The following is a 24,157-nucleotide window of genomic DNA, read 5'->3' on the forward strand; positions in this document are numbered from 1 at the left end:
ATTTAGTGTCTCTTTTAAGTTAAAGTGGGAGCTAACGACTGCCAAATGCCAAATTTACTGTGCACACCAGTGAGGCATGTTCCTTTAAAGAAAAAAATTCAAAACTAATTAATTTCAATATGGAGAAAACTCAAACACTTATTGATCACATCCAACCTTTCTGTTGATGACTCAGAAATCTTAGCTTTTCACTGCAAAGGTCTGCAGGGAAAAGTATAAGGAAAAGAAATGACACAAATTATAAAAATTTAAAAATAAACGCTGGCTCCTCTGCATCTGATTTATGTTAATAAAACTGTTCTCTCTTTTTGAGCCCATATGGGGATAAAACAGATCTAACTGTGGTTTATTATGATGAAAAGCTACACATACAGTATGTTCTGTCTAGTCATCACATTTTCAAAACAGTTTGTCTGGCAGGAAACAACACAATGTTGGCTGTTGTACTCAGACCATAATAACAGCAGACTCAGCTCAACAAGCATTGTCGCTTACTTACAGTGCATAACAGACTGTGGTGGTATCTGGTTTGTGATTCTCCCTGGTCATAAATAAGAAGAGCCCAGAGCAAATGAGCTCATTGATTAGTTTGTAGACAATAAGTCCAGATCCATGAACCAGGGCAGGATTTGATTTGGGTGAAGCTCAAGTCGTCAGTGGAACTGACACATGCACGTAAGTCGACTTACTTTTTTCTCTGTCTATCCTACAAATGCGCCATTTTAAAGTAGACAAAAATGAACCGTGTTCATTTGTTTAAAAGTACAAAGGGGAGGACAACAACATGTCGCCACCAAATACCCCATAATCTTAAAGAAAGTGGGGGCAAACCATGAAAAAATGTCAAAATGTCTGCTGTGAAAAAGGCCCTTTGAATCTGCTCCAATCAAATCTGACCGCTCCACAATTATCAGCCCTCCAGTTCCAGTTGTATAACGACAATAGAGACGATTTCCTTCCTTTACTCATGGACATTTGTTCACTCAGAAATACTGTTTTACTGTATATACCAGGGTATGTGATCGGAGTGGAGCTCAGGGAAAGAATGCATAGGAAATGAAACAAAAAAGTAAATTAAATAATAATAATCTTATCTCTCTCTGTCGGTATCTGAAGTATATGTGAGGAAGAGGAGGGCGAGAGAGCAGAGATCCTCGTCCTGCCTCTGCACGGCCTGTTTACACTGCATTCTAACGAGGCTTTACATTTATATTCAGACGATGCTACAGTATACTCTCACCAAACACCACAACACCTGCACACACACGTATCCAAACATGCTTACAACGGCACAGATTCAAATGTGATCACTGTGACAATTCCTACTGCAGTATTCCTGCTGACCATGTGCATCTTATTCTGGTCACACGTTGCCGTCTGCCGGTGGCACCTTCCAGCCTGAGAAACCGGTTAAAATGAATAAAGTGCTGAGTGAACTCCAGTGGAGACTGCCATCACCAGCTCTGAATCCAAAAGGAAAAAAAACCTCAGGGATGTGGCGGAAAAACAGATTTGCAGCATGAATGCGCAGCTGACAACTCTGCAGAAAGCGTGTGATACAATCATGTGACTGTGGGCCTGAATCTCAAAAGGAACGTTGCAGCCATGGTGTTGAATCCAGGCCACTAAAAGAAGTGGATTTTGTTGCCCAGTATACTGTGTTCCTGATAAAAACCCCACTGAGATGACAAACATTTTTATGTCCCATGCCAACATCAGGTATCACTGTGCTTTAAGCTGTCTGTGTCTCCACTGTGCTCTCACTGACAACGCCTGAGATAAATATCTATATTTTAGACAGTGAATGGTCACCAGTGAGTTGCTAAAGTGCAGACAAAACACATTTACACACAGGCTGATATATTCTTGTATTGTATTTACAAGAAGAGTCCGCCTGAATGCCCATCCTTCTTGGTATTTCATTTTCTAAAAGCTCTGAGTTCCTGAGTTATCACATATTTGTTTGTGTTTTGAGAACTGTACTCCGCCTCCATCCTGTGTGAGTGTACAACACAAGGTGTCCTGTTGATTTTCCTTTGTGTAATTTAAAGTTCTCTTCACTTGTTTACAGCAATATGTGATGGTTGTTTCCATAAGACCCCTTATTTTTATTCCATTAAGAAACAATGATCCAATTGCGTTGATATTGCACTTGTTGTGGCTGCGTATGTAAAGCCATTTTGGCTCGGTGCGGTCCATTTTTTTTTTTCCATTTCCATTAGGAATAGTACCAAAACAACCAGGCCCCAACTGCTTCCTTTTTTCCGTACCCTTCTCTTGGCGTAGCAGAGTACCGGTACGGTGTGGGTGGAGTAAGAACCACGACAGCTGATTGGGCGACAGAAAAGTGTCACTCCCTTGCGACCGGTGTTTCTTCAACACCTGCAGAGACAAAAGCTGTGTTTCCATAATGGTACGGTGTCGTTTGGAACGGTAAAGCCCTTGGTCCGCCTCATGTTTCGACTGTGAACAGTACCTTTACTTGGCTTTAGAGCTGCAACTAACGATTATTTTCATAATCCATGAATCTGTCGATTATTTTCTCGATTAATCGTTTGGTCCATAAAATATCAGAAAATCTTAAAAAATGTTGATTGTGTTCGTCAAACCTGGAAATGATGATGTTCTGAATAGTCTTGTTTTATCCACAAACCAAAATGATTCACTTTTAATGATTTCTTTGTTATCCAGAGCAAAGAAATGAAGAAAATACTCACATTTAAGAAGCTTAAAAGATCGGAAATCTTGTTTTAATCATGAAAAAGGCTTCAAACCAATGAATCGATTATCAAAATAGTTAATAATCAATTAGTTGTTTCAGCTCTACTTGGCTTGTAGTCAAGCTACACCCACACTGTACTCCTCCATTACTTTGGTACAGCAAGGGAAGATACCAAAAGGTGGAAGAGTTGGGGTTATTTCAGTCCTATTCCTAATGGAAACACAAAAAAAGATTTACTGTCGGCACCAAACTGAACTGTTCCACGCCAATACAGCCACAAACCGAGCAGAAAACAACCAACCGTTGTTGTTTGTTGTGTGTTGCGTGTGTATGTCACGCTACGTATCTGGCTGATGTGGCCACGCTCAGCCTATCAAGTAAGTGTACTGTTCTCAGTCCAAACACAGGCCTGACCAAACTGTACCGTACTGTACCAAACCGAACTATACCATGATGGAAACACGGCTTATCTTTATTGTATGTTTGGAAGGCACTGAGATAGAAAAAGTACATTTTAACACACCTTCACTGCTGACCCTGGATTTGCTTGAGCCGTGTTTCCGTCATGGTACAGTTTGGTTTGGAACGGTAAAGGACAGGACCCTTTTCTGTCACCCAATCAGCTCACTGTTGTGATTTCATACCGTACCATTACTCTGGTACCCCAATGAAACCGTGGACTGTACTGGTACAGACCCACGAAAGTCATCAGACTGAGTGTTTCTTCAACACCTGCAGTCTATTCTCGTACAAAGTCATGTTGTTTGGTTTGGAATGGTGAAGCCCTCGGTCAACCTTACGTTTCAACTAAGAACAGTACCTTAACTGGGCTCCACCCGTACTGTGCCGCACCTTTACTCTGGGAGCCCAAGGGAAGGCTACAGAAAGATCTAATGTTTGGGCCTGGTTATTTTGCTTCTATTCCAAATGGAAATGCAAACAAAATTCAAATCGAGTCGACCTGTTCCACTTTACACAGCATCTTTGAGCTCGTAGCTGCAGACAGACAGACAGACAGACAGACAGAGAACTGGGCGGTGCAACAGAACAAACACAGGTTGTGGCTCATAAATAAAGTTTAACATGTTTCCTTTGCTTCCTGATGATACATCCTGTTAATATTTGTAAATTTAATTAAAGCCCACACTTGGAATGGAGTTTGTTGTTGTTGGATTGGGTACAGTATTTTAAATATAAGTATTTGTACTTATATTTTATATTTATAGTTTACTGTTTGCCACTTTGCACGAATATATTATATTTCATATTTTTTCTTTAAATACTTAAATCTGCTACTCTGTGTTGTTTATCTGTTACACTGTGTTGTCAGGGAGACCGAGAGTCAAGAAATCTCCATTCCTGAATATGTCTGTGGTGCAAAAAAGTGATGTAAAACGGACTTTGAGTATTTACAGTATAAATGTGTCAGTGCTTAATCTCGTTCTTGTATCTTGGTCCAAAACTGCCTTTCCTTCCTGGATGAGTCATGAAACAGTCCAAAGAGAGAGACAGGGAGAGAGAGAGACAGAGAGAGGGGGGGTGAAAGAAAGTGGAATCTGGCCCAGCAGAGCGCGCATGTTGCCAGTAGGAGGAAATGGTATGCGGCTCAGGCAGGGCTGTGCCTCCCTCCCCCCCTCCCTCTCTCCCTCCCTGTCCGTCAGTCTGTCTGTGTGTCCCGTAGCTGTCCCAACATCTGTTGTTATCCCCCCCCACACACACTCACTCACTCACACACACACACACACACAGAGAGAGAGAGTCAGTGGCTGGGCCGTTGAGCAGAGGAACACCAGGCTCGGCTTCACTCGCTGTGGAGGAATCTTTGCTCGGTATGATCGCAGCACGAACGCGGCTATAACACGGTGAACGGCAGACGATGGCTTCGGTGCGGATGGTCGGTAAAGTTACGGCGAGACTTTGTGGAAGTCTTCAGCCTCTTCGCCGCGGTTTCCCCGCCACCGCTCGTCCCGCGACGTCTCTACACCAGGTAAAGGAGTCGTCCGTGTCATTCACGCTTTCATCGTATGTGGTGGACATGGGACTTCCTGTTCTCTTGATAAAAACATCAAGTTTAGGTCTGTGTGGTAGCGGACTTGAGCTTAAAGACGTGTCTCTGAACTCTGTTTCCTGTCTCATCAGGCCTACATTCTTTATTCACTTGTCACTATCTACTGTATGTTACAGTCTTCACATTATTCCAGTGCATTACTTTGCTCCGCGGGGGTTTGAGTGTAATCTAAACATGTGCCTTTGACTGATCGAGCCATGCAAAGTGAGCATTATTGAGCATTATTGAGCATTATCTCACCACTCAAGCACTGCTCATTCAATTATTCCCCTGATAAAGCAGCTCAGTCAGCAACGAGGATGATGAATAATGCGCCTCAACGCTTTAGAAGAAGATGTCTAATTGCAATATTTAGTTTCCTGCACACGGAACAATTGTGATTTGATTTGTGAGCTTTTCTCCTCAGTGCAGCTCACTTATACTCTGTGTTCTAATACTAAATACTAGAGTATAAACCCTGTGTCAGTGACACCAGGTGTGTGTGTGTGGTCCATCTGCTTTCAGAGATGCTCTTCTCTCACTGTTGTTTCCTTTCTGTCATTTTCAAACCAGCCTGGTTCTTCTAACCTCTGGCCTTTTTTAACTCAGAGAAATGTGTATATGGATATATCTTCTTTATATGTGGATATATCTTCTTTATATATGGATATATCTTCTTTATATGTGGATATATCTTCTTTGTATATGGATATATCTTCTTTATATGTGGATATATCTTCTTTGTATGTGGATATATCTTCTTTATATATGAATATATCTTCTTCATATATGGATATATCTTCTTTATATATGAATATATATATATCTTCTTCATATATGGATATATCTTCTTTATATATGGATATAATGTCTTTATATGTGGATATATCTTCTTTATATGTGGATATATCTTCTTTATATATGGATATACCTGCTTTATATGTGGATATATCTTCTTTATATATGGATATATCTTCTTTATATGTGGATATATCTTCTTTATATGTGGATATATCTTATTTATATGTGGATATATCTTCTTTATATATGGATATATCTTCTTTATATATGGATATATCTTCTTTATATGTGGATATATCTTCTTTATATGTGGATATATCTTATTTATATGTGGATATATCTTCTTTATATGTGGATATATTTCTTTATATGTGGATATATCTTCTTTATATGTGGATATATTTCTTTTATATGTGATATATCTTCTTTATATATGTGGATATATCTTATTTATATATGGATATATCTTCTTATATGATATATCTTTTATATGTTGATATATTTCTGCTTTATATGTGGATATATCTTCTTTATATATGGATATATCTTCTTTATATGTGGATATATCTTCTTTATATGTGGATATATCTTCTTTATATATGGATATAATGTCTTTATATGTGGATATATCTTCTTTATATGGATATATATATATATATCTTCTTCATATATGGATATATCTTCTTTATATATGAATATATATATATATATCTTCTTCATATATGGATATATCTTCTTTATATATGGATATAACGTCTTTATATGTGGATATATCTTCTTTATATGGATATATCTTCTTCATATATGGATATATCTTCTTTATATATGAATATATATATATATATATATATATCTTCTTCATATATGGATATGTCTTCTTTGGACCAGATGGTTGTGTGTGAAGATACCAGTCAAGTTCAGAAATGCTCAGAGCAGCCCGTCTGGCACCAACAACCATGCCAATGTTTCACGTCACTGTTCAAATCACCTTCATACCTCATTCTGATTGACACTTGTTTTGAACATTTGTAGCCAGTTATGTGGTTGGTGTGTGTGTGTGTGTGTGTTTGTGTGTTCTAATCCAAGGATGGTAACTTAAATATATGAATTACCATCAGTAGTAAAGAATAAACCCTGTGTCAGATAAGCTGCATTATATACAGTATGCAATAGGCCAATTTGGTTCTTTGCAACAGTTTTTAATTTAAAATCAGTGAACAGTTCATCTCAACACACTCTTAACAGGTGTCACCAACACTGCTATACTCAATATCATCTTATTGTATCATATTGTGTAGGGATGCGAGATGGTTGGAGTTTTTGCTGATCCGATCTGCTGATATATCGATATATATATGTGTATATATATATATATATATATATATATATACTGTATATATACGTTTCCATTCAGGTTGGTTTCATGTCTAATAGTTTCAGCCAGTCCGAGTTTGCGTTCACACTTTAGTAAACCAAACTAAACCTTTTGAATTACATATTCCCCTCCCCGTCTGAGGCAGCGCTGCATCAAGAATTACTGAAGGAGAAGACAAGATAAACAATGAACAACAAAACTCGCTCATCTCTTGGTTAATGCAGGGTAACTTCTGTTTGGAGCTGCCTGGTGTTTTAGTTAGTTTTATGCAAACATACGACACATAAACGCTGCAACAATAGGCTCAGACAATTCTCACGGCTATCGCTCTACACGTGCATATGTTTTGGTTGTTTTTACCCATAATGCCCTGCATTGTACCTACAATGCCCCAGACCTACGTTTTTAGGCGGACCAGAGTTTGGTTGCGCATTCACACCTCCCCAAAAAACTGCACTCTCCCAGCAACAGGATTCGATGAAGAAAGGCTGGTGTGAATGCACCATTAGTAAAATTAACATAATATTTCTCATATGCAGCACATAGATATAAATTGTCTTTGTCGAGCGTTGTAGAGGACACCGGGGTGCGCGGCCTAAAGTCAAAAACCACACTGCATCTATTCACCACTCTTTGGGGTTTTTGTGGCCAGGTTCCGCTCACTTTTATGTACCACGAGCTGTTATAAACGGTCCACTTTAAACTACGTACATTTTATCATCCACGGTGGTATCACACCCTGTGAGAAAGTGTTGAGGTCAGCTGAGTCTTGAGTGGAGCGCTCAGATCCCAAAAGGACACTTCCGTTCTCTGAGTGTCTGACAGTGCAGGCCAGGAGTGGGAATTGCTGTACTATTGCTGCACACTGAGCAGTTTCTCTTACAGCAGAGCAACACAAACATATCTGGGTGGAAGCTGTCATGACTCACACCCATGCACAAAAATGACTAAGATGAGTTCTATTTTTAGACTTCAACATATGTTAAAATCTGTCTCGGATTTAAACTAAGAATCCCTGCAGCTGCTAACAGAATAAATCATAAATGTAACTCAGACTATTCTGAATAAGACACATTATTACCCACATGTCATGTGTTTAAATCATATCATCACGATAGAAGTACAGTAATAGGGATTTCCCCTCCCCCACATACACCTTCACAGCACTGGGCAGCTCCTTCAGTGAGTGGGGTCATAGGTCATTCCTCCCTGCAGCTGTTTGACTGCACAGCAAGCATAACCCAGCACACTCATTGTCTATATTATACATACCATGTTAATGTTTATGATCTTAATATTTTATGTTTCTTTCTATTTCCATTTTAAGTTTCACTGTCTTATCTTATTATCTGTATAAATATTCTGTTATTATAATATTCTGGATCTTTAACCGGTGTATAAAATCGGTGTATAACTCAAATGGACGGTTTCTTCTTCGTGCAGTTTCTTAGAATCAAGGTAGAAATTCATTTATAAAAAATATATAAGCTGCAGGAGCATTTTGAGCGAATATTGAACTACTAAAAACCTTACAGAGTCTAAATTTCTCTTATTACTGGAGTGGCTGCACTTCAGGTTATGTAGAAAGTCTTGGCACAGCCCCTTTAATAAGACGTCCACTGACTAACGGATCAGTTTTCAGGAGAAAGTAGTCTATTTTATCCAAGACGACTTCTTGAAATGACCTTAGTTGAAGAAGGTGGCAGGCAGTGAGACAGACCAGGGATAATACCAGAGGAAATTTAAATAAAGAAGGTAATATTAATCCTTTCCTTAATATTAATCCTAATCCTTTCTTAAATCCCTGGTTTGACACCATAGGGTTCAGCTTTTACACTGATATATTAAGGTTCGTTTATCTTCCACAGACAATACTGTAACTAGAGTCGGGTCATTTTAAAACCACAACTACTTGTTTCTTCAACTTCTCACTCAGGAGCAAATCTCCGTCTTTGATTATCTGACATTTTATTCTAATAATTATCGTTATCAGCTGATTTGGCTTTTTTTGGGCCACATAGTCGAGCCTGAACTGTAATAGTTTTACAGATTAGAGATAAGTGACGCGGCTTCCTCTGCAGTGTGGCATAATTTAATTACCTGCTGGGAGGTTTTCCACAGTGTCTTCTCTAATCTCTTTACACTGATATTTTGAGTGTGCTGAAATAAGGTTTTTTTTTCTCCCCTGAAACGGAGACAAATGTCACATTTATGCCTCATAATGTTGAAAAATAGCCATTTGCTACCAAGCGTCTGCAGAGAACTGTCAGAGACGCATGTTATTCTGTCTGCAGCAGAAAGCGTCTGGCGCTAATGACAGTATTTTATTGTTCATTAACACTTCTACTGTACTGTGCATGTACTGTGCATGCACTGTGCATGTACTGTGCATGGCAGGAGCGTGGAGATACATAGAATTATTGACTTGCAGTGTTTTTGATGCAGGTCTTGTTCTGCAGCAACTGACTCTTTTCATTGCATGTGTTAATAGTAGAAATATGTGTTTCATTTGCCTTGTCTTTACTGAGTCAAATGAAACAATCAATAGTGAGTGATTGATTGATTGATTTATTGATTGATTGAAATGTTTCAAGAGGCTAAAGAGGATTAAACCGTTGGGAGTTGCTGTTTTTGAGGGTGAGGGGGTTGATTGGTTTGTTCTTGTAGTCTATCTATGCTAGAGTTTGGGGTAGTTGGTCATCATTTGATGTTAAGGTACGATACAAACTTGCTCACCTCTTAGTTTTTTGTTTGATTTGTGACACATTTGGTTTATTCCCACACCGGCAGTAGCCTCCCTCCACAGTCAGGAAATTAAAACCAACTGGTAAATACTAGTTATTAATACTCTAGGTCTTCTTAGACATGAATTGTGGGTAATGTACGGAGATTTACGGTGGAGACATTCTCTGGGATTTGTTGTTTTATACGCGACACACTGAAGCGTTGTTTTCTGGTGTAACTGAATCATTAGACTCAGTTCAGTTCAGTTCTTCCTGCATGAGCGGAGCACACACTCCGTCTGACTCATTCACTGGACCGAAATACCAAATACTGGTCTGGAAGCTGGCAGGAGAATCTCGGGAGCAACTTCTGCAGACATTTGCGTCAACACACACACACACACACATTGTGGACAATCTCTGGAATGTCTCCAGAGTTCATGAATATCTGAAAGCAGCTACAGTTGGATGCAAAAATCATAAAACGAAAGTGTGTGCTTAAGCAAAACGTCGAACATAAAATGCCCGAACATAAAAGCAAAATCACCTCGATTCAAACTGAATGTCAACGTTGAACCTGATAACATTAATGAGGCACGCTGCAGATGTGTGTAACGAAGGTAAGGCGGCAAAGTCTGGAGAGATAAAACCTCTAAAGTAAATGCTGAGGCGACATAAATGATGTCCAGTGTAACGAGTTTATCACCTGTGGGTGGTTTGTACTCTGTGGCTTCCCTAATCTCTGCTATGCTGAGATAATGTTTGCTTTTTTCATCTGATTTAATCTGGCTCCATCTGCTGTGTTTCATGTTTTACCATGTTGACATTTATGTTTAAATTGACATGGTTTGAAAGAAGCGTGGACATCACCCACAGGGAGACACTTGTGTTTGAGTGAGCAGATTAGAGTAGATTAGAAGGTCATGCTCTGTAGACCAGCTCTGCTCTTGAATGAAAACTCTTCAACAGAGCGTTAGTGAGAGTAATAAAGTAATAAAGTGGCTGATTAGACCTAATTTATACCTTTTATTAAGTGGAGCATCTGTTGGGCATATTAATTCACATCTCACCCCGTGTTCCTCTGTGCTTCCTGACCATTACTGTCCTGTAAATCATTTTTAAACTAACAAACTGAAGTTATAGTTAATATCCAGTGTGTTTCTTGTCCTGGTGTGACCTTGTGGTGAAGCATTGTCTGGTGATGGGTGACCAAAGAGGAAATTTTATTCATCGCAGCTTTACTTCAGGAAGGGAAGTTGTTTTTTTTGCTCCGTTAAAGTTTCAGTCAGTAGGATTTAAGTTGCACATTCTAATCAAGTGAATTCCCTCCCACTCCGAGCATGTGTTAGAACGTACAAGTGTGTATGTAAGTGTTTGTTTTTTCGGTTCTGTACAAACACTGTTGTGCAGCATGAACGATGAAGGGTTGATCGTAAGCTAACAGAAAAACGATGATTCTTTTTTTTGCACCGCTGTTGTGAACTACACTGTTCCATCGTCACGTTCATGTCATGCATGAAAAGTGCTTAAGTTCTAAGCAAATGTCTGTTCACCCAACGCTGACTCAGCCTCTCTGAACTCTCTGTGCTTCTCAGTTCAGCGCCGCTTGGATCTCGTTGCACTTAGGAAGTGATTTGTTTTATATCAGTGAATTCTGCTGCTCATTCAGCAGGTTGATGGGATTAACACGCTTCTGTGCTGCCGCTGTATAGACAAGTGCTCCCTCTGTCTGATGGTATGGTGTACCAGTAGATTTACATAGTTTCTGTAATGTAATTCAGCTTTAGCTGCTCCTCTTTCACCTTCATGCCATCACAAATGTACTGCAGTGTACGCGTCTTTTGTCATGTTTGGGCGCTGGCTGCTCTCGTTCATGATGCCAACAAGAACAAATTCAATTTCTCATCTCGACAGCCTTTGTTATTCACCCCAGCCTTTTCTGCTGGGTGTGTAGGCACACCTATAAGCCACTCTGTTGTGATTGCACCAGTGTGCACTAAGAGGTCACACCTTCTGCTGAAACCTATCAAACCTGTGGTGATGTGATGACAAAAGCAGGATGCAGGTTAGCTGCAACAAGCCATAGCTCAATTGTGACAGGATTCATAATGAAGTGACCTGCTGGCCGACTGCAGGGAGAATCAAGCTGCTTGTCAACAAGATAACCCTGATTATTGCTCGAGTACGAAGCCAAGACCTGCTTTACTGCAGAGGAGGGAGACGGCAGTTTGTCACTGTCTCTCTCTCCCCCTCTCTCTCCCTCTCTCCCGATTGGCGTGGCATAAATTAGACATGCTCGATAGATCATGGGGGTAAATATACCTTTAACAGATTGTTTTGTGGAAGCACAGCTGGAGGAAATGATTTGGTGCTGAGGTGCAGCTGTGCAGCGTTGTCCCCTGCAGCTGATTTCCAAAATGTGTGAAGGACAAGGGATGGACAGCGGCCACCATTCCTTTCTGCAGACTGTGCATAGTGTCTCATGGCATCTTAGGGGAGTGGTGTTTGCCTGCACGCTGCCCTGCTTCGTCCAGGCTTGTTCAGGCAGGACAGTGCTGTCGGTGTAGAAAATACAATAGGTGTGTCCTGTTTTGTTTTGTTTTTTTTTCACAAGAATAGCCACGGTGAAGCTTAAGATTATGCATGTGACCCTGAGATTGAGTGATTTAATTGTGTTTACTATAAACACACTAACACATTGTTGCTGTGTTGTGTGAGACGATGTGTCGCTGCCACATCAAGGCGTGAGAGGAAACGATAACACGCGGGTGTGGAAATACAATATTATTCATCACACAGCTCTCACACGGCAACATTGTCTTCCATACAAGCCACGGTCTGTTGATTTAGTATGAGACGGGAATGTGTGCACAAAGCATCAACTCCCTAGAGGCAGTCGGTTGTTGAATTGGACTCCAGTCACTGATCACACACACACACACACACACAGGAGGACTACTGGTCCTGACAAGGTCAGTGTTTCTGCCAGAAAAGGCAACACACACACACACACACGCACACACACACACTGGCTTCTCTCTTCATGTTTAGCTGCAGATCGACTAATGAGAGTGACATCATTGATTAGCGTGCGTGTGCCACACATGGCTGCAGATCCATGAAATAAAGCACAGAGGACGATGTACAGTATCAGGTGCTTTTCAGCCTGTTTAACATACTCAGTGTATGAGGAGACAGTGAGTGAATACTGGATTAAACTCACTGACCTTGTCTTTAGGTATTATGTAGAGCTGAAACAATTCACAGATGAGTCGATTATTGATCGACATCTATTTTGATAATCAGTTAATCGGTTCGGAGCTTTTTTTCATGATTAAAACAAGATGTCTGATTGTTTAAGCTTCTTAAATGTGAGTATTCTTCATTTCTTTGAATAAATCATTAAAAGTGAATCATTTTGGTTTGTGGACAAAACAAGACATTTAAGAACATCGTCATTTCCAGGTTTGACGAACACCGATCAACATTTTTAAGGTTTTCTGATATTTTATGGACCAAACGATTCATCGAGAAAATAATCGACAGATTAATTTATTATGAAAATAACCGATAGTTGCAGCTCTAGTACAGTATTATGTACGTAATAAAGGTCTTCAAGGTACCATGTGTTGTGTATTCATTAGACATTTTCCTGCTAGTAATGAATGGTTATATCTGAGTTACATTCTCAGATATAACCATTCTCTAATATCCTCTCTTTCACACCGTTCTCTGTAAACCCCGAGAGATCAGATGTCAGACCAGCTCGTCTGGCACTTTCAAAGTCACCTTTCTTCTTGATCCGGAAGCTTTTTTGGTCCTCACCATGTCTACATGTCAATATACAGTGAGTTGCTGCATGGGATATTTGCGTTAACAAATGTTATAAAAATGACACGTGCGTTGGTTGGTAAGAAAGTAAAAAAATTTTTATACGTTAACATTGTGGGAAATGTTATGGTTTCAGATTTATGGCTCCAATACATTTTCTATCAATATTTGAGTATAACGGGGTTCTGCAATGGTTTAATATGGTTCTTTAATAATGCTCGGGGCTCACGAGAGGGAAATAATAAGAAAAAGCATCAAATGGAAGTAGCACTTTTTAAGAGCCCCTCACAGCACTGTTGAAATGCTGTGACCGAGGCACAGACTCTGTTTCACACTGTAGAAATGTCCCAACAGAGCCACAGGAAGACAAAAGTGCTGGTGTAGTGATGTGTGGTGAACTGCAGCTCTGTGGTTACACAACATCTGGAGAGTTCACACCAGCTCAGCACCTCGTTTCATTTAGGATATGCACTTTCATTGTTCTTCACAGTCCAGATGCACGATATTATCGTCCGATATCGACTTTAAAATGGATTATCAGATATCGGCAAACACGCCGAGATCTGACCATGTGACTAATGACTACAGCAGTAAGCTTAATACCTCCATGACTTCTATGCTGACACCACCTACAACTGTTATTACTGTTTTTGTATGTAATACAGTGATGTTAATGTCACTACAGAAGAGACAAAACAACCTCTGCAACCGCTCACTCTCCAACATCGTGCATCCCTAGTGCAGTAGCTGTAGAACAGGGTTGCAGATTCTTAGTGGTGGCGTCTCGACCGGTGGACACTTAGTTAAGACAAACATTGCACTGTTGAACCAAGATGGCTCCAAACAGGTTGGAGTTTGACAAAAAAAAAACAAGTGAATTCCAACCGCTCACAAAACCTGTTCACACGTCGCCGCCACACACACTGAAGGTGTACAGACACTCCCTGCGTCAGGGTCGATAGTATTGCATGACAGAGCCTGTCTCCGATGAAGGATGCAGCATAATAGAACATCAACAACAACAAAAACACCTCAAATGTATGCAGGTCGGCTTTAAAGCTCCTCCTCTGAACCACCAACACTGTCCTGTGGCATCATAAACCAGTGGGCAGCTCTTCTTTTAATGTGATATCGATCAAGTAAACCTGTTGTTCTCTAGGTGTTGTTTTGGACCGTGGTGTATTTTAATAGAACCCCTCTGAATCTCGGCTAAGTGAGGAACACAGCAAATGCTCTGGAGCATGATATGATTTTATAAATCGCTGATGTAGAGTGTCCGGGTGTCCTAACGTGAGATTTACGGCGCATCACATCTCAGTGGCTTTTAATATTGGCTATACCTATGAATTTGCATCCCGAGTCAAATGACGACGCCCATGGAATACTAAGCAGACGACGGAGAATAATGCTGTCTGAGATAATGAAGTGTAGCCTGTGGGTGTATTCTGGATACTGAGCAGCACGGAGACCTGAGGTCTTAGACTGATAATGCTTTATACTGAGACACACACACACACCAGCATTTTATCAAGCATGAAACATGGAGGCCTAAATTTAGATGGAAAATGTGCATCGGCAGGAAAGAGCCAGGCAGTCGGTCATAATCTCAGCTGCTCAGGTTACTTACCTTTAAGAACGGGAGTGAAAAGCATTTAGAAAAAGACATTTATATTCATATTCATACTGAAGCACTGGATTTATTTACTCTCCTCCTTCTGCTGACATGACTCTTTGCTCAGGGAGGGTTGTTGTTTCTGAACAAACTCAACACTTTAAAACCTTTTTATTTGTTTTTTTTATTGACCTTTGTCTTATTCTCTCCCTCCCTCCCTCCCTCTCTCTCTCTCTCTCTCTTTTTAAAGGTTCAGCAGAGGTTGCCCCTACTTGGAAACTGCCAAGCACTTTTCTACGCTACACTCCCGCCCTCCAGTGGTGAAGCACCATTACTACACTGGCATGAAACTAACCTCACACATTGGCTCTTTGCCCTTTTATATTTTATTTTATCGTATCTCATTTTGCAGCAGACGTGTTTCTGAAGTTCAAATATGGCCGCCTGGTCCTGGAAGTCCCGCTGCCGTCTCGGAATGAGAAGTGCGTGTTCTTCCTCCGGCCGATGCTGATGAGCGTCGGAGACCTGATCGCAGATCTGCAGAAAGAGGATCCCGGAGCCACTGCTTCTGTGTTCTCCAAGGGTATGACGTAGTGTTAGCTGCTCACACATTCTTCAGGTGGAGTCGCTGTGTGCAGCCGCCAGCTTTAGTAGCCGGTGAATAATAAACAGTGAATTTTGGTCACACTCATTTAATCATTAACTATAGTTTTCAGATAGATTACGACCGCTAACTCAAAAATAAGAAGTTTCTACTGCTAGATAGAAGTTGATTGTAAAGATTAGACAAGGCAAGTTTATTTGTGTTGCACTATTCATACACAGCACAACTGTGTATGAATACAAAGGCACTGAAAGAAAAAAGCACGACTTTAAAATCCACATTCAAATAAAAATAAGACATAAAAATCAACATCATAATGGATAAAGGTGTGATTTGCCATAAAAGTGCATTTAAAAAGACGAGAATTCATTGATAACTATGATGATTATTTGAGAATTTAAGAAAAAGCTGCAATGTTTTCAGACCTCAGGTATTCAGGACCAGAAGAACTCAGTGCTGGTTCTACAGTAAACCTGTCCCTGATGATCTTAGAGCCCTGGATGCTTCATAGGGAACTCATTTGGTCCAAGATCACTCAGTGCTTTGACTCACAGGAAGCCAGTGTAGTGACCTGAGGACTGGTTTTGATGTGGTTCAGTCTGCTGGTGTTAGTCTGGACTTGTAAAGACTCGTTTGGACAGAAAACTCTTGATTCTTCTGTTTTCTGGGTGCTAACAGGCCGACTTAGCTTTGACGTGGTTGTAATTCAGGTCTTAGTTCATTCAGGTCCAGGATTTCTGGCTTGATTTGTAGTTCTCAATGACATGGAGTCAAGGTGTGCACTGACCTTTGACCTTTCATTTTTGGGGACTTGGAGAAAGTTGTGGAACATCCACTCGCCGGTTTGATGAATACACTTGAAACTGAAACTGAAAGCGCAGTTTGAAGTGATTATTTGAGCGTCTTTCATTTGTGATCTAATGTGTAACAGAAATACAGTAAATAACTTCATCTTTGAACTGGGACACAGGACAGATGGTGATTTTATGGTTCATATTATAGCTCCGTCACCACAGAGCTGGGTATTCTGTCTTTGTTTGTTCATAGTGCGACGCTCCGCCTCTCGCACGTGAATCTCAGGTTCCCAGGCAGGAAAAACATGTTTTCTTTTGTCTATTTCCACGTGTGTATCTACACTATCTAAGACATGCAGGGACATTCACAGGTTTGTGTGTGTGTGTGTGCATTCATAGCAAGGCAATACAACAATTAAAAAGAACAATACAAATGACAAAAAGTCAAATACAGACAGGGCAGATGAGACTGGTCATCATAAATAATCAATAGGACAATTAAAATAAGTCGTCAGTGGAGGATATTTTTAGTTTAATTAAAAACAGTAAGTTAAAATAATAGATGCAAACTGCCTGTATGTTTAAAATAAGCTACTTTAAAGCAGGATCATCAAGTAAATGTTTAAAATTCAATTTGTCTGCTGCTTTGTTCCACTGATATAAGTTCGATTACTGAAGTCAATGTGGCCCTTGGGGTGTTTCACAGAAGTGTGTTTGATGGCAGATGGTTTTAAAAGAGAGGGAAGATTATAGGAAGGATTTTATTTATTTAACCAAATGTTAAACCTGTGCACTATAGACGTTTCATTCAACTTTCAACTTTTATTCAGAGAGTTCCACATTTTCCTCATGTGCCTTAACTCTTTACAGGACCGTCGCTGCAGGTTTTGCATGAATGAGTGACTTTATTGAGCTGTAAATGACTCCCTGACTCAGGGGTTAATAATAAATGCAGTGGTGACTCATTATCTGTTGGCGTGTCACAAACCTATTCCCGCGCAGTGTTAAATGAAGTTATACGACTGCAATGAAAGCACCAAACTGAACGTTTGTCTCCATGTGACAGACGGAGAGCGCGTCGCCAGCACCACGCTCATCGACGCTCTGCTGGACAAGGACTTTCAGCTGGTCATCAACGATACCGTCTATGACGTTCAGCCGCCGGAGACGGGTATGAACGCATTTCTCCCTCGGCCAGAGATGATTCTCATTGTGCCTGCGTTTCAGTTAAACTCCGTCGTGTTGGTTTTCCATTCTCTCAGCGTGCACGTCCAGTGAGCACGTCATGGAGCTGGAGGACATGAAGCATGTGGTGCATCTGCTGCACACGGCGTTGCACACGCCTGAATATCACATGCTGAAGGAGCGGGAGCTGCTGGAGAAACTGGACAACCTCAAACAAGAACTATCGCCACTAGAGAAGGTTTTTATTTCTTGCCACACTCTTCTGCGTGTCTTATTAGAATGTTTTAGTAAAAGTAAAAGATGGCATTTCCCTTGTCTTGCTGTCTGACAGATGAAGGCACAGCTGTCACGTACAGCAGAGTTCAAAACCTCCAGGGTTCTCTGGGCTGGCATGGCCCTGTTATCGGTGCAGGGAGGTGCTCTGGCCTGGCTCACCTGGTGGGTCTACTCGTGGGATGTAATGGAGCCCGTTACATACTTCATCACCTACGCCACCAGCATAGGAGCCTTCTCCTACTATGTCCTTACGAAACAGGTGAGTCTCGGCGACGTCAGTCATATCGTCAAACGGTGTGTTTATACTCGTGCAAAGGACCTCGCGATATGATACGATACACAACACATGGTCCACGATACGAGGATTCTGTGCTCATCCGTTACATGACAATATCTGTCTAACTGAAGAAATAACAATAAAATCTCACTCTCCAAGACTCCAGTATAAACCGGGCTTCACTCTGTCATTTACCGGCGTGCATTGTGCCCACGTTAACACCAAATCTGATTTATGGTTTGCCTTCAGGATTATGTTTACCCGGAGGCGAAAGACAGACAGTTCCTGCATTACATGTATAAGGGGGCCAGCAAGAAAAAGTTCAGTGTGAAACGATACAACGAACTGAAGGATCAACTGGCTCAGGTTGGTATATTAAGTATTTTTAATTATTATTTTTAATCCTCTGTAATCTGTGTGAATAGTGAGAGAGACACAATCTACCATACCTACGTACAAATGTCGGGAACAGGTCGACTTGTGCAGTATTTAAATGGAACATCCGTTATATTCTTGAAATAATTTGTATTGTGTTAATTACCAAACAAGTCAACAGAAATGATACTGAGTAACGAGCGCGTGTGTGTGTGTGTGTTGTGCGTCAGGTGGAGGACGACCTGAGACGTCTGAAATACCCGACTCAAATGCAGCTGCCGCTCGAGCAGATCCAGCTAAAGCCATGAACACTGACGCCGAGCCCCAAAGAGTCGTCGCCCACACTTTCCACTCGAAGGAGCAAAAAAAAAACGAGTCCTGCTTTATTTTGATAACGGCCCATTTTTACAAGGAATCCATATCACTCCGTCTTCTATTTAGTATGTTGAGAATGTTGCCAATGACACGCATATATCTTAAATACAAACACCATGGACTGTTCAAATCAAAAGTATTGATCTGCATGACATGTAGATAACATTAACCCTGTGTTATTTTCATTTGAGAGGATGGAGATTTGCAAATATATTGTTGCACACAAGTGAAATAAAACCAGATTATACACTTTTTCCCACAAAAGAATCATTTATTTAAAAAAAAACCCCTGGAAAGTATAACGGTATACACAGGATCTGTGTACGTCTGCTGGTAGTTTTGTTTTTCCCTGAGTTAGAGATCAGCTCACGGTGTTTTGATCCACAGCACGTGTTTAATATGATACTCCATCTCCCTGAGGAATTCTCCACACTAGTGTTTTTTGGGTGCAAATACGCAATATTAAACGTAGTACTGTGAACTGCTACGGCACAAACACAAATTCCCTTTTTGGTAGCGCGAGCTTGGACAAAATGCATGTTTACGTTGTCCCTGGATAGTGTGCTGTGACGGCTGAAACCAAGTTTAGTGTGAAACACTGACGTACAGCATGTAGCAGGATACACTGGCTAACACCTGTCGTACCTGCAACTGAACATTTTCAGCAAAGACGGGAGTTTGATTTAAAGACGTCTTGCCTGAGCAAAGATTTCTCCCATTTTCTTGACTCATTGAGAAAAAACAGATTGAGTAACAGAAAAAGACAACATTCCTGTGCTACCACAATAGTTAAAATGGATTAAATAAGCACGCTAAAGTAAAAAGATGTGAAAAGTACAGATACAGGTTCACACAAGTGCAAATATACAGTATGTGCTGGATAAAATCACAGGAAGGCTTTTAACACAACACTGCAATCCAATCCATGCAAACCATGATTCACCGTGTGGTCTTTATTAAGTTGAGATTTAATATGGACTCTCCCATAAACTGGGCGTTTAGGTGTGGTTGTATTAGATTACATTACAACCTTATCTGCCCAAAAAAGTCCAAACTGATCAAATCAGCGTGTAAAACCTGTTAGAAATGAGATACAGCGGTCATTAAAAGCCCACCTGTAAACAGGGGTTTTTAAAAAAGGTAAGAAATCGGGCTTTTCAAGAAGAAACTGGAACTCCCACAGTGAATGACATGAGGTTCCAGGACTGAAGTGATTGCCTCAGGCCAACACATTCCAGAAACATTCCAGAAACATTCCAGAAACATTCACATTGGAAATGAACCTTCCTGTTATTTTACAGCCACTGATTTGATTTGAAAAATGAAATATGAATATCAGCCGAGCATACAGAAGAGGAACTAAAGAAGAACTTCTATCATTTATCATTTTTCCCCAAAAGCCCCTGCAAATTAGTAAATGAAATGAGTGAGATGAGAAACTGTTAGTGTTTTGGCCGGAAGTATAGTTTCTTGGTGAGCATTGAAGCAAAGCAAGGTACTTGCTTCTTCCCAATGGCATTTCGGTCACTGGCGTGCCCAACGCTTCTCATGGACACCTTTCTGTTGACCAGCGTGAGTATTTCTGTGAATTCCAGGGAATCCCCATATTTCTGAAGGAGCTCACACAGATCCTGAACATACCATGACCCATTGATGGTCTCCCGGTGGGAATAGTAGCCTTAAATGACAAAGAACACAAGACGGGATACATAGTGACTGCACGGCGCGACGCGACCACATTAACAATGACGATCTGCAATAAGCATTTTTTTTTTTTGTGGGCGTTTCTTGGCGTTTTCAGCCATCTTGCTTTGCTAGCGCTTTGTTGAAAAACACAGGAAAAGCTGCACGGAGCTTCATCAGCGCTGTGTCAACCCAACTGGTAATGGCTCAAATGTAACAGGTTAATTTATATTTAAAGATGTTGCACTGCAGATTTTAATCAGGTCAGGAGGCACAACATCTTTTTACGAGCTTGTTTGTTCCGGGGTTTTTTTTTCCCATCATCTTTCACATCTTACAAATGAATAAAACCGGCCTCATGCACTACAGAGAACATTAAACTATGATGCTGTGAGTACACTTTCTGTCAGTGTGTTCCTAATGAGCAGCATGTGCTCCACACACAGCTGATTACTTTGATGGGTCACAGTTAAAGTAGTTTATAATAATACACAGTGAGATTATTGTAACATCTTCACAACTCACCTTCAGCCACAGAATAGCACATGATGAAATCAGCTCCAGCAGGGAGGGTGTATACAGCACTGGCGTCCACAACCACTTCATTTGTCTTTATTTCACTGTCCACAGCATCACAAGCGGTCACTGGGTCATCGTGCTTGTCTCCGCGGCACGCCTAACGACGGACACAGCCACACTTTTAGGCTTTAATAACTAAAAATCAATTCTTTTGAACACTAAAGAGTGGGTTCGATCATTTGCATTCACCTGTAATATGAAGATCTTGGGCTTCCCTACGAGGCTTCTGCACTTGTCTCCTTTAAACATGGCTGTGATGTCCTGAATACTAATCTTGCCATCGTAGGTATAAACGTGGTCATTCTCGCCGTGGCTCAGGAAGGCGAGTAAAAAGCAGTCTGAATCAGAATGGTTGTCTCCTGCAGCTGCTGGGACACGAGGACATCATTCAGGACAACAGTCATGATGTTCTAGTCACTGAGGTCTCACAGGTAATCATGTACGCGCCTACCATTCTTGATAATTTCTAGGACTTCTTCCACTTTGTAGTTATCATAAGCCTTCACTTCAAACCCCAGGTTGAGCAGTCTAAAAGGTCAAGAGGCCAAAAGACGTTACTGCAGCGCAACACGTGGACACACAGAATCAAGTGATTCAGACTAAACACAGTGTTCATTTCTCCCGCAGGCGGTACCTTCTCTCCAAGTTGTAGCGGTCAGCGTTGGTTCCATGCCTGTCGTTGAGCTGCAGACGCCAGAAGAAACGCTCCTGGTTAAAAATGAGAGCAAGGCCTCGTCGTTTGTTGCTCATCTTATACTCCGCTAAAGGATCCACAGTTGAGCTGTTTCAACGTGAAACAAGGTCGTATAATGTTAGAGCAGACGTGGATCGCGGTGAAGTGACAATTTCAAGCTCTTTAACTTTTACCTGTGGATAAAAGCATCCGTTTCCATTAGGTTTTCTGTGCATGCTGCATTTAAAAAACAAAAACAAAAACAACGTATGAATATCAAATGTGCAACGATGAGGAATTACAAAACAGTTACGCCGTGACAAGTCGAGCTTAACACCTTCTTTTTTAAATGTCACAAACACTCTTTTTGCTGAAAATTCGTGATCATTGAGCCTTTCAGGCTTTTGCTGTTCAGCAGTGAAAATACAGGTGCATTGATTGCTCCACAGTTGCTGGAACGGGGTCAAGCAGCCATTGTTCCATCAGCTTAGAGTCCTCAATAGATGGTTGACAGGTGGGGGAAGACAGCAAAGAACAGAGCCCAAAAGTGACACCTCCATGTGCCACCCTGCAGATATGTAGATTAGACTTTGTGTGTAAGGGCAGCAGCTTGAGTCTGTACACAGACCTGTTCCAACATTAGAATTATAAACTGCTTTTAATGTTGTCGTCGATGGGGAAAAAACGCTCACCGTCAATAATGTGATTTCATTTTCTCTGTCTCTATGTCTCTGCCGCCTTTACTTAGTCTTAGACTTAGTAAACAATCATATGAATGACGGGAGAGTTCAATTTAGACTCCTGCGTGTGTCCCAGTGCATGCCGCTTCACTGTCACACTGTGCTGATTTACATAAAGCTATCGTGAATGTGCTTTTTCCTGCTCAACATGTCAAAATGGCTGCTGTAGAATTTCCATGTTTAATGTATATTGAATTTTTTAAATGTTTATCCTATTAGTTTTTTTCTGACTTGCGTTTGATGGAAATGCTTTGATTTTCTAACTTTGAAATGTTTTTATTTCCCGCTGTGCTCTTTTGTATTGTTTTTCATGTGCACATACATGATAATGTGCTAACAGATTTATCTTTATAACTTGAGTAAGTCAAAAAGCACATCAGTAAAAGCAGTTACCAGTGTTAACACCGGGGCTGAACTCATTCACATGTTCTTGAAATGTACTTTATGATTGTATGAAGGGGTTTGCCACTTTATTAGGCACATTTAGCTTGAAGTAGAGCAATATAACTGTCCATGAAGGTGACTTAGTGTACATTTACATGTGTTTCTAACTGTCTTCTGACTGAAGCAGATATAACACATCCTGTATGAGGCAACTGGACTTTCTTTAGTAACGCTGACGACGTTTTTATTATTATTTTATTTATTTGTCAGTTCGGGGTTCATATTCCTGCAGTAGTCAAAAAAACAAACATGTAACATGTAACATGTAACATGTCAGTCAGAGACAATGACCTGAATGACTGAGACCCTTCACAGGCACGTTTAGTTGTGTTAATAAACATGTAATTATACTGTATCTAGGCAGAACATCTCAATATCTTTCACTTGTCTCTCCATTTCAGCAAAGCACCTGTAGGTGACTAACACTGACAGGAAGTAAGGTTAAATTATAACCTGATAATCCCACGGATTGACTTGAATGTACTTTGACCCTGGAGGCAATAAAAATGTTACAACATCTTTGGTGGTGTTCGTTTCACTTTTGTTTAGTTGGAAGTCAGACTTTATAGGACTTTGATTTAAACAAAACCATTTTTCAATAAGATAAGATCAGATGCGATGTGATGGTTAATGTGAAGTACTTACCCGTGCTGTCTGTTGACGTCTTGCTGTCCTGGACAACACTTCCTGAATGGGGGAGACAAAAAAAAACTATGAAAGTTCATGACACGTGACATGATTTAATGGCATTTAAAGCTAAAAACCTGCTCCGCACATAACGAACTAACGTGACTGAGGAGAAGAGTAAGAGAAGAGTAGAAGAGTAAAGGCGGAGCAGCAGCAGAAAGACTTGTTTTTCCAACGGACACACACGGAAGTGAACGGCTGGTGTGTGTGTGTGTGTGTGTGTGTGTGTAGAACGTGAGTGAAAACCTACCTTGTTGCTTGTCTTCTGTCGTGTTGGACATGTTCACGTTCTTTGACTCGACTGGGAAATGATACCGTTTTCGTCGATACGATACCGATTTGACTGCGGATAAA

The 24,157-nt window shown here is 40.7% G+C and overlaps 2 protein-coding genes across 7 annotated transcripts; one reads left to right on the forward strand and one right to left on the reverse strand.

Annotated features, from left to right (window-relative positions):
- The first annotated feature begins 606 nt into the window (after positions 1-606).
- Positions 607-19,249, forward strand: LOC122770558 (calcium uniporter protein, mitochondrial-like). Of its 3 annotated transcripts, none has more exons than XM_044027481.1 (8): positions 607-675; positions 15,362-15,431; positions 15,524-15,694; positions 17,576-17,680; positions 17,772-17,932; positions 18,026-18,229; positions 18,497-18,613; positions 18,853-19,249. In XM_044027481.1, the coding sequence occupies exons 1-8, from the start codon at positions 670-672 to the stop codon at positions 18,928-18,930; spliced, it is 912 nt and encodes a 303-aa protein (XP_043883416.1). In that variant the 5' UTR covers positions 607-669; the 3' UTR covers positions 18,931-19,249. The 3 variants fall into 3 exon arrangements, with proteins under 3 accessions (XP_043883416.1, XP_043883414.1, XP_043883415.1); XM_044027479.1 differs by lacking the exon at positions 607-675 and adding an exon at positions 4,372-4,709; XM_044027480.1 differs by lacking the exon at positions 607-675 and adding an exon at positions 4,372-4,709 and having other exon boundaries at positions 15,527-15,694.
- LOC122770559 (caspase-6-like) lies at positions 19,248-24,149 on the reverse strand. 4 transcript variants are annotated; one of them, XM_044027485.1, is made up of 8 exons: positions 24,054-24,149; positions 23,762-23,803; positions 22,127-22,169; positions 21,894-22,040; positions 21,711-21,787; positions 21,449-21,627; positions 21,206-21,356; positions 19,248-20,675 (listed from the first exon to the last, which is right to left on the reverse strand). In XM_044027485.1, the coding sequence occupies exons 1-8, from the start codon at positions 24,082-24,084 to the stop codon at positions 20,440-20,442; spliced, it is 906 nt and encodes a 301-aa protein (XP_043883420.1). In that variant the 5' UTR covers positions 24,085-24,149; the 3' UTR covers positions 19,248-20,439. The 4 variants fall into 4 exon arrangements, with proteins under 4 accessions (XP_043883420.1, XP_043883417.1, XP_043883421.1 ...); XM_044027482.1 differs by having other exon boundaries at positions 23,762-23,827; XM_044027486.1 differs by having other exon boundaries at positions 21,449-21,624; positions 24,054-24,147.
- Between the last annotated feature and the right edge of the window lie 8 nt (positions 24,150-24,157).

Source organism: Solea senegalensis, linkage group LG6 (genome assembly GCF_019176455.1).
Source record: "Solea senegalensis isolate Sse05_10M linkage group LG6, IFAPA_SoseM_1, whole genome shotgun sequence".
In the NCBI taxonomy this organism is placed as follows: Eukaryota; Metazoa; Chordata; class Actinopteri; order Pleuronectiformes; family Soleidae; genus Solea; species Solea senegalensis.

Coding starts and splice junctions, on each gene's coding strand:
- LOC122770558 (XM_044027479.1), top strand. CDS start 4,599: ATGGCTTCGGTGCGGATGGTCGGTAAAGTTACGGCGAGACTTTGTGGA. Junction 17,681..17,771: donor CGTTCAGCCGCCGGAGACGG/GTATGAACGCAT, acceptor CCATTCTCTCAG/CGTGCACGTCCAGTGAGCAC. Junction 17,933..18,025: donor AACTATCGCCACTAGAGAAG/GTTTTTATTTCT, acceptor GCTGTCTGACAG/ATGAAGGCACAGCTGTCACG.
- LOC122770559 (XM_044027482.1), bottom strand. CDS start 24,084: ATGTCCAACACGACAGAAGACAAGCAACAAG. Junction 21,628..21,710: donor CCTAGAAATTATCAAGAATG/GTAGGCGCGTAC, acceptor CTCGTGTCCCAG/CAGCTGCAGGAGACAACCAT. Junction 21,357..21,448: donor CCAAGATCTTCATATTACAG/GTGAATGCAAAT, acceptor GTCCGTCGTTAG/GCGTGCCGCGGAGACAAGCA.